This window comes from Schistocerca serialis, chromosome 1, assembly GCF_023864345.2.
Source record: "Schistocerca serialis cubense isolate TAMUIC-IGC-003099 chromosome 1, iqSchSeri2.2, whole genome shotgun sequence".
Taxonomy (NCBI): Eukaryota; Metazoa; Arthropoda; class Insecta; order Orthoptera; family Acrididae; genus Schistocerca; species Schistocerca serialis.
Window position 1 is genome coordinate 920,134,172 of NC_064638.1, and position 12,746 is coordinate 920,146,917.

The 12,746-nt window shown below is 43.5% G+C and overlaps 1 protein-coding gene across 1 annotated transcript in view; it reads right to left on the minus strand.

Moving 5' to 3' along the window:
- LOC126448373 (sodium channel protein Nach-like) overlaps nt 1–12,746 on the minus strand; it is a 117,658-nt gene that overhangs the window by 85,361 nt on the left and 19,551 nt on the right. Inside the window, exon 2 of the mRNA XM_050090996.1 lies at nt 6,234–6,440. Coding sequence (XP_049946953.1) covers nt 6,234–6,440 — 207 coding nt within the window. The remainder of the gene's footprint in view (nt 1–6,233; nt 6,441–12,746) is intronic.

The following is a 12,746-nucleotide window of genomic DNA, read 5'->3' on the forward strand; positions in this document are numbered from 1 at the left end:
AACACCAGGTCGAAAGTTTTTTAATGTGTCAGGCAAAGTACTGCAAAGAAACATATGATACAGGGGCGTATTCAACTTGTCGATCAATATGTAAGGGCCCGAAAGCACTCCTACCATGATTCCAGCCCACAGGTTTATGCCAAAGCGTGCCTGAAAGCCAAGTTCACTGGTAACATGTTGCTTGTGTTCTGGTCAATAACGGCTGTTGTGGAGATTGGAAATACCTTCACCAGTGAAGCTAGGTTCGACAGTACATATGATGTTGTTTATAAAATGTTCGTTATTTTCCAACTGGTGCAAAAGCTAGTCACAAAACTGTACTCATGGAATGAGATCTTCCGGTCGCTGATATTGAGTTAACGCGTAATGATATGGATGTGATTATTCGTCTCGCAAAACTTCAACACCCAGTCTTCGAAACATCTGAAACAGCCTTGCAATATCACGGGTACTTTGCCGAGGCGACTGGGGAACGGTTTCAAAAGTCGCGTCCCCTTCTGCGGAGTACATCTAGTCCTTGGAGTGTCGCTGTCTGTTATTTGTCGACGAAAATTATCGGTTTCCCGAAGGCCTTGCTCCAGGCGAGGAAAAACATTCTTATCGGAAAGGCTCCTTCGAGAGTATCGTGCAGCTTACGCACGAGTTGCACCAGCAGCTTGGTTATGGGATGCACCCAGCACCAAAAGCATATCGTATTCCTCGTTGGGGTATTCCAACGGAAAACCGCCCCTACATGGACTCGACAGGACGAGTTATTTTTATGTACCGCACGGTTTGCAGACAAATGGAGTAGTTTAACGGATCCCACTGTCAAGTGATAGGCTATTTTCGTGTGATAAGCTTATATCCTGCTTATAAATGGATAGAACTAGGGAAGGAATGTCTAATAAATAGGAGAGCAACCTGAAGAGAATTCCAACTCTAGCTAAATGTTGGATTCGGGTTTGATGTTCCAGCAGTCTACTCAGTGAGCTTCGGCGGCAAGTACCCTAATATTGGGTGATACATGTTCCTCTCTATATTCCGATGCGCTGCATGACGTTATAGTGTTGCCAGCTCCTTGTTTTCAAACATGTGTTTTCAAAATGCAACCGATCTAATTTTGCTAGAGAAACTTTTGTCTTGAATCTGTGTGAGTAACAGCATGCCGACGTCCAAGTGCGGCTGTTTTTCTTCACCCTGTATAGAGCTTCTGAAGCAGCACTTCCTCAGGCTTCAGATATCGTGTGATATGGAAAGGCAATAATTCTTACTAGCCTACTCGGGCCGCATTGTATGCCAACTTCTCCAGAACTTGTTACCTATCTTTGAACCTATGACTCTACCTTATTCTGTCACTAAGCACGCTCTCGAGAATTATTTCGTGTGACAAGTACATTTTACTGTTGTCAGACATAGACTTTTTTTTAATTTTTCAAGAAGCCAGATTAAAGAGTGGATTACACAAATAAAGAGCTCGACTAGGGAATGTAAATTTCCTTGTGAAAATAACCAATGTGAGGTACCTTACGCAGATTCACTGCTTGGTGACATACTTATCATGCACTCCCCATACCTGACGATAAATTAAAGGATCTGCTTAGTCTAACAGACCTGTATGTACAAGACTGTCTATCATTGATTTGAGAATACGAACAAATGTGCCTGTCTGTTAAAGCGTTACAGTGCGAGGACTCACTACGCGCCAACGATCGGCACAGTCTAGAGACGAGGGTGACCAAATCCGTAAAACAAAGGACGGGCGTGTTACTCGCTTGAAACAGTCAGTTAACATGTTCAGGACTGCTAAATTACAATCTTGTTCACGCTGTGGCATAAACTGAAAAAGAGACAGTTGTTTCTACCGGAACGCAAGTTGTAATTACCGTAAAAAGACCGGACAAAATTGAGGTGTGAAAAAAAAAAAATCGGACTCTCAAAAATACCGTTTAGCAACAAGAAGTCGGGTAATGCTCATAGTACACATGTCGAATTTCAAAAACTTTCACATGGGGAACTTCACGTGAATGCTATCTTTTCTGTCAGTAATAATTCGTTGTCCGTAACTGTTCGAGTTAACAAAGCGGAAATCAGTTTTGAAATTGTCATAAGATCGTCAAGCTCAATCGTTAACCTAAAGGAGTACCGAAAATTAGGACCGCCTGAATTAACAGACTTTAAAATTTCGCTGTTTGCTTACAGCAACCAGAAGATTCCAGTCAAAGGCAGATGTTATTTATAAACAACCTACGAAACAGGCTACATTCATAGTTATGGATTCAAAAGGAGCAACTAATGAACTAGGACTGGATCTTTTCAGTGCTTTGGGCTTCAAAATTCAGGAAGGAGCGAATCGAATTTGAGTTGATGATACGAATGGAAAGTTAAATGAACTGTTGCAAAAATATGATGATATTTCTTTCAAAACAACAAGCAGTACAAGATACACATTACGCTGAAGCCGAATGCGGCGCTGAAATTTTGCAAAACACGCAACATTCTTTTTATATTAAAAGGTAAACGAAAGCAGGAACTCGGCCGTCTTCAATAGAATGACGCTCACTAATTGGGACTACGCGACGGCCGTGACGGCCTCACAGTGAATGTAGCTCCATACTGAGCTCAGGAGGGTGGAACAGCGGCTGGTCGATGAAATATAAGAATGATGTAGGAACAACCATTATTTTGATATTGTTTTATTAGGCAACAACAGTTTGGATGTTCCGATCACAACATCTTCAGCCCTGTACAATGAAGTTACAAGACAGCAGATAAGCACAAAGTAGGATGTGACACATAGTATTAAATGAACAAAACAATTAATACTTATTAGAGTATATATGAGAAATAAACAGTAATGAAGTGAAACGTTTAGGTTATCTTTCATTATCTTTCATTATCTATAATGAAAGATTAGCATGAACATACAACACAATATGCATACATATAACATATCAGTCACCTAACAAGAATAACTGTAAAACAGTAGTGTCAATTTAATGCATACATTATTCCTATACATTCATTGTCTAGAAATAAGTGAAGGTATAAGTGACAAAGATCTATTATGGAATAGCGCCGAATACCTAACGTAAAATTGTAAGAAACGATAAACATCTTAGAGAAAAGTAACAAATTAATACCACAGGCGAAAAATAACTGTGGTGGTTCATAACTGGCGAAGGTCGTAAAGAAAGCTGTTACTACTACATAAGCCGGCCGGTGTGGCCGTGCGGTTCTAGGCGCTTCAGTCTGGAACCACGTGACCGCTACAGTCGCAGGTTCGAATCCTGCCTCGGGCATGGACGTGTGTGATGTCCTTAGGTTAGTTAAGTTTAAGTAGTTCTAAGATCTAGGGGACTGATGACCACAGATGTTAAGTCCCATAGTGCTCAGAGCCATTTGAACTACTACATAATGTGACTAAATAAACCAAATAGGCATTAGTGCTATAGACCATAGGACTAGAATCAAAGTAATGTAGTGTACAAATGTCATCAAACTATAAGTAAAAGTGAAGCATATCAGGTATTATATGCATAGATATCTTGTAACCTGTAGGTGAATGCACCGTTAAGAAGTAACTCATGAATTCAATGCGATACACTAGTCAAAAGTAATAGTGACAATCTGATACAGCGTAACCAGGACATCCTTATCCATTCTTTAGCAAGTGAGTATCAATAAGAAGGTCAAACAACAGATGAAATGTGAATTAAAGACATATAGGAAACATTTGAGTAGCGAATCGAATATACACTACTGGCCATTAAAATTGCTACACCAAGAAGAAATGCAGATGATAAACGGGTATTCATTGGACAAATATATTATACTAGAACTGACATGTCATTACATTTTTACGCAATTTGGAAGCATAGATCCTGATAAATCAGTACCCAGAACAACCACCTCTGGCCGTAATAATGTCCTTGACATGCCTGGGCATTGAGTCAAACAGAGCTTGGATGGCGTGTGCAGGTACAGCTGCCCCTGCAGCTTCAACACGATACCACAGTTCATCAAGAGTAGTGACTGGCGTATTGTGACGAGCCAGTTGCTTGGCCGCCATTGACCAGACGTTTTCAATTGGTGAGAGATTTGGAGAATGTGCTGGCCAGGGCAGCAGTCGAACATTTTCTGTATCCAGAAAGGCCCGTACAGGACCTGCAACATGCCGTCGTGCATTATCCTGCCGAAATGTAGGGTTTCGCAGGGATCGAATGAAGGGTAGAGCCACGGGTCGTAACACATCTGAAATGTAAGGTCCACAGTTCAAAGTGCCGTCAATGCGAACAAGAGGTGACCGAGACGTGTAACCAATGGCACCCCATACCATCACGCAGGGTGATACGCCAATATGACGATGACGAATACACGCTTCCAATGTGCGTTCATCGCGATGTCGCCAAACACGGAGGCGACCATCATGATGCTGTAAACAGAACCTGGATTCATCCGGAAAAATGACGTTTTGGCATTCATGCACCCAGGTTCGTCTTTGAGTACACCATCGCAGGCGCTCCTGTCTGTGATGCAGCGTCAAGGGTAACCGTAGCCATGGTCTACGAGCTGATAGTGCATGCTGCTGCAAACGTCGTCGAACTGTTCGTGCAGATGGTTGTTGTCTTGTAAACGTCCCCATCTGTTGACTCAGGGATGGAGACGTGGCTGCACGATCCGTTACAGCCATGCGGGTAAGATGCCGGTCATCTCGACTGCTAGTGATGCGAGGCTGTTGGGATCCAGCACGGCGTTCCGTATTACCTTCCTGAACTCACCGATTCCATATTCTGCTAACAGTCATTGGATCTCGACCAACGGGAGCAGCAATGTCGCGATACGATAAACCGCAATCGCGATAGGCTACAATCCGACCTTTATCAAAGTCGGAAACGTGATGGTACGCATTTCTCCTCCTTACAAGAGGCATCACAACAACGTTTCACGAGGCAACGCCAGCCAACTGCTGTTTGTGTATGAGAAATCGGTTGGAAACTTTCCTCATGTCTACACATTGTAGGTGTCGCCACCGGCGCCAACCTTGTGTGAATGCTCTGAAAAGCTAATCATTTGCATATCACAGCATCTTCTTCCTATCGGTTAAATGTCGCGTCTGTAGCACGTCATCTTCGTAGTGTAGCAATTTTAATGGCCGGTAGTGTAGAGAGAGCATATCACACAACTGAAACGGCAATAAGGCTAAAAAACTAACACTGTAGGCTACCAAGTCCTCAATTGAAGAAGACGTGGACAAAAGAAATGAAGTATGTCATGTGAAGCAGGGTCAGCGTGTCGTAAACAGCGAGGAGTATCGCCGTAAGTAATACTAATTCACATTGATAAACATATTTAAAAGATAAAACGAAGTAAAATGAATTTACTATAATTATAACAAATAGGCGCCATTCTCACTGGTTACCGGATAAAGCCTGTAAAGAGAAACCGCCTTGAAATCGCTAAAATGAGGCAGTATAAAAATATGTAACAAATTAACATAAAAATTGGTACTTAGCCTGTGAACACTCTGTGGAAATTAAGTGAAACTACAATAACAAAAACTTCTGAGCGAGAACTGTACTATAGTATCCTGAAAGCAGTAACCTGGTAAGATGTTTTCGTGAGATTGCAATAAAGATGAACATGTAAATCATGACCTAACAGAGAACATCCAACAATAGATAGTACGTCGGAGAAGTACGCTATTCAACTGAATCACCATGAAAGCGCATCCCAACAGAACTGTTATGAAAATCAGCGATAAATGTGCCCCGAGAGGCGCTCGCTACAGACGCCATTGGTTGGAGCGACTCGTGGTACTCCGCTCCTTGCCGCTACGTGTGGCCCCACCACCCGCATTCTTACACGCCACTTGCAGCACTGTAGGACAGATACGGAATATTGTTTGAATCCTTTCACACATCAGACTGCGAGTATATCTACTGGAGCGGAATTTGTGAAAAATGTTCAAATGTGTGTGAAATCTTATGGGACTTAACTGCGGAGGTCATCAGTCCCTAAGCTTACACACTTCTTAATCTAAATTATCCTGAGGACAAACACACACACCCATGCCCGAGGGAGGATTCGAACCTCCGCCGGGATCAGCCGCACAGTCCATGAGTGTAGCGCCTAGACCGCTCGGCTAATCCCGCGCGGCTGGAGCGGAATTTGTCGTGGAGACAAGGGAAGGGACAGTTACATAACAGAAACACGAGACCTTTCAGACGAGTTCGTAGGTACAGTGTACTCACGAGGAGGAGTAGAAGCGGGCGGCGGCGGCGGCCTGGACCCTGTTGATGGGGCAGACGGTGACGGCGGGGAACGGCACGGAGGACAGCGGGTGGTGCGTGGTGGCCACCGACGTGGCCGTGGGCGTCTCGCTCGCAGTCCGCCACAGGTCGCGCATGAAGAGCGCCGCGCCCGCCAGGCTCGCCAACACCCCGCCGGCCCACAGCAGCCTGGACTCACATCAGGAGGCGCGTCACAGCCAGCTCTAGGCGAGGCAGCGAGTGCTACATCGACAGCATCTACATCTACAGCCACACACATACTTGGCGAGCCACCATGCAGTGTGTAGCGAAGGGTACCATGTACCACAAATAGTGATTTCCTTTCCTTCGGTAAGGACAGGAGCTGAAGTAATGAATTAAAATTTGTGCAAAGGCCGGAACGTGAACTATAGTCTCCTACTTACAAATCAGATATGCTGTTCACTATACCACTCTGGTGTGCTGGCTAACAAAGCTGCATGGGATACCCTAGTCCAGTGCCTCCCTTAACACACCTCAGACCATCTCGGTTTCCCTTTCTTAAACCCTCAGTGCTGCCAAGGCTCGCCGATATTCGTATAGCACGCCAAATTGGAACATAACAACGAAACCTTGCCCGTACCTCTGTTGATCAGGTGGTGTAATTACACTGTCCTGGACACGTACTGAGTCTCAATTTTATCGACAATACTGATGACTAAAGAAGTGGAGATCAAGATGGGCTGAGGTGTTAGAGAGGACACTGGGATAGAGTATTGTATGTAACAGTGTTAGCCACAATGCAACGATTGTTTAGTGGATAGAAAATTGCCTAGTAATCAGGAGATCCACCAAGTCCTGGTCTTTCCACAAATGTTAATTCATCACTTCAGCTTCTAACCCTACTGGAGATAATGTTGAGACTCAGTACGTCTCCAGTAAAATGTAATTACATTTCGTTTCTAGTTCCACTCGCAAATAGAGCAACGGAAAAACGACTGTCTATATGTCTCCATATGAACCCTAATTTCTCTTACCTTATTTTCGTTGTACTTACGCGATGATGATGACGACGATGCTGTTTAGTTTGTAGGGCGCTCAACCGCGCGGCCATCAGCGCCCGTACAGAGTCCCAATTTTTTCACACTCTAATTTTTTCACAGTCCAATGTAGCCACTGTCATGAATGATGATTATGGTGAAATGATTAGGACAACACAAACACCCAGTCCCTGGGCAGAGAAAATCCCAAACCCAGCCGAGAATCTAATCCAGGACCCTGTAATCCAGAGGCAGCCACTAGACCACGAGCTGCGGATTTGTCCTTACGCGAAATGTACGTTGGTGACAGTTAAATCGTCCTGTAATCAGCTTCAAACGCTGATTCTCTCAATTTTCCTCGAAAATAACGTCGCCATCCATCCACGGATTCGCATTTGAGTTCCCAAAGGACCTCTGTAATCTCGTGTACCATATAAACACATGCCCTTAATTCTCAAACAACTCCTATGTCTCAGCACCATGGTAGTGCTACGTCTTCCCCTTCTCATTACCCAATATAACCCAAACTGGAACAATTTAACCGTACCCTGTTCCAGGGCTTCGACTAACTTTCAGTCTACCCTCAAAGTACCAACATCCTTCCCATGTCTTCTTATGTGATAATCTGCCCACCACCCAATATACAATTCTAGTGCTGTCAGAAGTGAAACCTACCATAGGCAAGGTCACGTATTAAAGAAGTCATGTCACATACCAAATCTGCAGCATATCCTTTTATGTCAGCATGATCACCAGTCAAATTTCGACTTGAATGAATGGCCACCAGAGAACTGCGACAGAGCGCAAAGTTGATTACACAGTACTGATGGGCACAACATGCTCGAGATCGATAGCTGATTCCCATGCCATGAAATCTGGATACTACTCCCAAATATCAGCTTCTCCCAACTACACAGATGGGAATTGCTTCACATCACGCCTCCCAATACTGCAGCCCTGCTAGCACCAAATCCGACCGGCATTCGTTCCATAACCACCTCCACACTTTCTGTTAAACACTTTTCTCTCTGCAGTCTTCCTCTATCACACCCCTCGCTCCCTCTATGATTCACTGTATGCCACACACTATTCCATATGTCCACGCCAAGGCTGGCTCACTGGTCCTGTTCCAGCCCCCTACTACTTGTCCCCTTCAGCTGTCAGTCTCTCCATCATTCTCTACCCTCCTGCTCCCTTCTCCGTCTCCAGCCTATACTACCCCTGTAAGCAGGCTGTTTAGGTTTTTATGTTGGTAACGCCACGCAGCGCTCTGTATGAAAATCACTGACTGTGCTGTGTGCAGTCTGTGCCTGGTTGGACTCATTGTTGGAATATTCGCTTGTGTAGTGTTGGGCAGTTGGAGGTGAGCGGCCAACAGTAGTGGATGTGGAGAGAGAGATGCCAGAGTTTTGAGCGGACGATTTGGACGTGTGTTCATCAGAAAAAGGAAATTTGTAAAGATGGAGGTCATGAATTGAGATATATATATATATATATATATATATATATATATATATATATATATATATATATATCTGATGACTTTGGAACATTATTAAGGTAAATACATTGTTCGTTCCCTATCAAAATCTTTCAATTGGTAACTATGCCTGTCAGTAGTTAGTGCCTTCAAAAGTTAGAATCTTTTATTTAGCTGGCAGTATTGGCGCTCTCTGTATTGCAGTAGTAACGAAGATTCATGAAAAGTATAGGTATTTGTTAGTCAGGGCCATTGCTTTGTAGGGATTATTGAAAGTCAGATTGCGTTGCGTTAAAAAGTATTGTGTGTCAGTTTAGTGATGATCAGAATAAGTAACGAGAAAACTGTTTCAGTACGTCGAGTTTTATTCAGCTGTCTTTGTATCAAATAATGTAGAACTTTACCAGCACAGTAATTCATAATTTTTCTAAGGGGACGTTACACCCCTCATGCAGCAGACTGGAGTGCCAAGAGATCCAGTTGGTCGAGACAACATAGGCCTGTGTTCTGTTACTGTGATCTTTATTTAAACGTTAACACATGAACTACAGATGTTAACACCACTTTATTTCGTCCATGACACAAATAAACCCAATGGAAAATACACACACCAAAAAAGGTTTGCATCACCCCAGTTCTCAGAACTCCTGAGGACTGCGGATATTTTATCACAGACATAGTCCCATTGACTGTTCAGAGATGTCACTAATTCCGCCCAAAGATGTAAACAACCATGCATGAGCAGCGCCTATTAGACGGAGGGGGTTCGACTGCCGATCAGTTCCAGTTATTCTACCAGGAAGGAGGTACACGGCTCGAGTTGTCTGTAGTACAATCATACCTAGACGGGGAATACCGCGGTTCGATCGCGTTCGCATTGTTACTTTGTGCCAGGAAGGGCTCTCAACACGGGAAGTGTCCAGGCGTCTTGGAGTGAACCAAAGCGATGTTTTTCGGACTTGGAGGAGATATAGAGAGACAGGAACTGTCGATGACATGCCTCGCTTAGGCCGCTCAAGGGCTACTACTACAGTGGATGACGGCTACTTACGGAGGAACCTTGACAGCAACGCCACCATGTCGAATAATGCTTTTCGTGCAGCCACAGAACGTCGCTATATGACTCAAACTGTGCGCAATAGGCTGCATGATGCGCAACTCCCAACGTCCATGGCGAGGTCCATCTTTGCTACCACAGCACCATGCAACGCGGTACGGGTGGGCCAAAAACCATGCCGAATGGACCGCTCAGGATTGGCATCACGTTCTCTTCACAAATGATTGTAGCATATGCCTTCAACCAGACAATCGTCGGAGACGTGTTTGGAGGCAACCCGGTCAGGCTGAACGCCTTAGAGGGGTGGCATTATGTAGGGCCGCCGTACGCCGGTGGTGGTCGTGGAAGGCGCCGTAACGGCTGTACGATACGTGGGTGTCATCCTCCTACCGATAGTGCAACCATATCGGCAGAATATTGGCAGGCATTCGTGTTCATGGACGACAATTCACGCCCCCATCGTGCACATCTTGTGAATGGATTCCTTCAGGATAACGCCATCTTTCGACTAGAGTGGTCAACATGTTCTCCACACATGCCTGGGATGGACTGAAAAAGGATGTTTATGGACGATGTGACCCACCAATCACTCTGAGGAATCTACGCCGAATCGCCATTGAGGAGTGGGACAATCTGGACCAACAGTGCCTTGATGAACTTGTGGATAGTATGCCACGAGGAATACAGGCCCGCATCAATGCAAAAGAATGTGCTGCTGGGTATTAGTGATAGCGGTGTGTACATCAATCTGGACCACCACCTCTGAAGGTCCCGCTGTTTGGTGGTACAACATACAATGTGTGGTTTTCATGAGCAATAAAAATTCCAGAAATGATATTTATGTTGATCTCTATTCCAATTTTCTGTACAGGATCTGGAACTCTCGGAACCGAGATGATGCAAAACATTTTTTGATGTGTGTATAGCCGGCTGCTGTGGCCGAGTCGTTCTAGGCGCTTCAGTCCGGAACAGCCCTGCTGCTACTGTTGCAGGTTCGAATCCTGCCTCGGGCGTGAATGTGCGTGCTGTCCTTAGGTTAATTATGTTTAAGTAGTTCTAAGTCTAGGGGACTGATGACCTCAGATGTTAAGTCCCATAGTACTTAGAGCCATTTTAACCATTTGATGTGTGTATAATGGATACAATAACATCGTCTCTATCCAAAGAGGTACAAAAGCTCAATGGGTAGGCTACATTAGACCGCTCATTATGCTGCGCAGAATGATTCCATTCTGTACCTTTGACATCCAGGCCTTGTTTTTTGTTAGGTAGCTTCGGAAAGGGCAGTGTCAAAAAACTTGGTGATATTTTCAGAGTTGTTAATGTGCCAGCTGAACACTCATCCCCACAACCACAAGGTAAAGTGGTTACCCTTAGTCCTTCATTGTTGAAGAAGTCTTCTGAAACTTGTTTTGAGATCTACAGTGCTTTAGTGGAGTTTGATTCTAACTAGGTAAGTAGGCATACTGAGTGTGATAGTCATTTATGATTGCTTTTTAAAGCATATATCGCTATTTTGATGTTCTTCATTAAGGTTGTGTTCTTTCAGTACAGCCTCGTTGGGTAAGGCTTCAGACTGAACCAGTTGGTTCGAAACTAGTCACCAGACTTAGGAATTGCAACTGTGACAGATTTGTTAATGAATGCTCCATGAAATGTCAAAAAAATATCAACAAAATGTTGAAACTGAAAAATGATTAGAAATGATTTTACTGGTTGTGATATGCCTTCATTTTCATCTATGCTGTAAATTAATTCATCCAACCTGTTGCATGGAGCTTTACAGCTTGATATTACGTAAGAAACACTTTGCAACACTGTGGGGCTTTACACACACATAAAGAAGTGTCAGAGCTGGAGGTTGCATTATGTAACAGAAAAAATCTAGCAATAATTGGAATTTAAAACAGTCTTTTAGTTTTTAATTGTTATCCAACTATCCACCAAACAATGAAAAGATGTATACTAGGGGAAAAAAGATCGTTATAACATACAGTTTCTCTGTGACAAATATAAGGGAAGGTTCTATCAATAGGCAAGCTAAAGAAAATTTGTAATAGAATCCTCGGATATTGTAATAAAAACTATTTTATTTTCAACGTAACTTGAATCTTGGTTTTTACATTTCACTTTAGTAGAAACACAAGACATAATTATTCACCTTTAATGATAGTTCTGAAAAACGTAAATGTATCAACGGCACAATCAAGGAGACTGATTTCCTTCATTGGGCCAGCAGACCAGGCAAATTCGACTTTCGCTGAAACAAAATTGCACAAGCTGGAAATAATTTTAATCGTTGTTGGTCACCCCAAGTAAGAGTTACATGTGTTTGCGACTGTTTCTTCTTATGATAAACTTTACCTGCAAATGGAGCATCTATATTTTTTATTTATATTTACTTACATCTACGACGAGGATTTTTCTATGGATCTTATACATATACACACACAGGAAAACAACGAAATTTTTTGAATTTTTTCAGTTTTTCGCCTATGAATCGAAAACGATGCATCCTACAGAATTTTTTTCCGGTACCAACATGAAAGAGCATAAAATTTCGTGTAGAATGACCCACTTTAAGTTAAAATCGGTTCAGCCGTTTAGCCACAATCGATCGTAAATAATCTACATTTTTACCAACTTCGTGGAAAAGTGTATTATACTAGTGTTACATCAATCGAAGAATGAGAAATGTGTACGGGGCAGCATGTCTGTCGGAAATCACCGTCGTGGAGTGGTGTGCGACAAGGATGTTGCTGCTTCATGATAATGCACGTCCCCATATGGCAAATGTCGAGGCAGAAATTACGCTGACGCAAGTGGGAGACACTCACGCACAGCCCCACGGTCTTCATCTCTCTCCAAGAGATTATCGCGCCTTCTGTCCCTTACAAAAGCCGTTGAAGGGTTAACGACTTCTATCAGACGAGGATGTG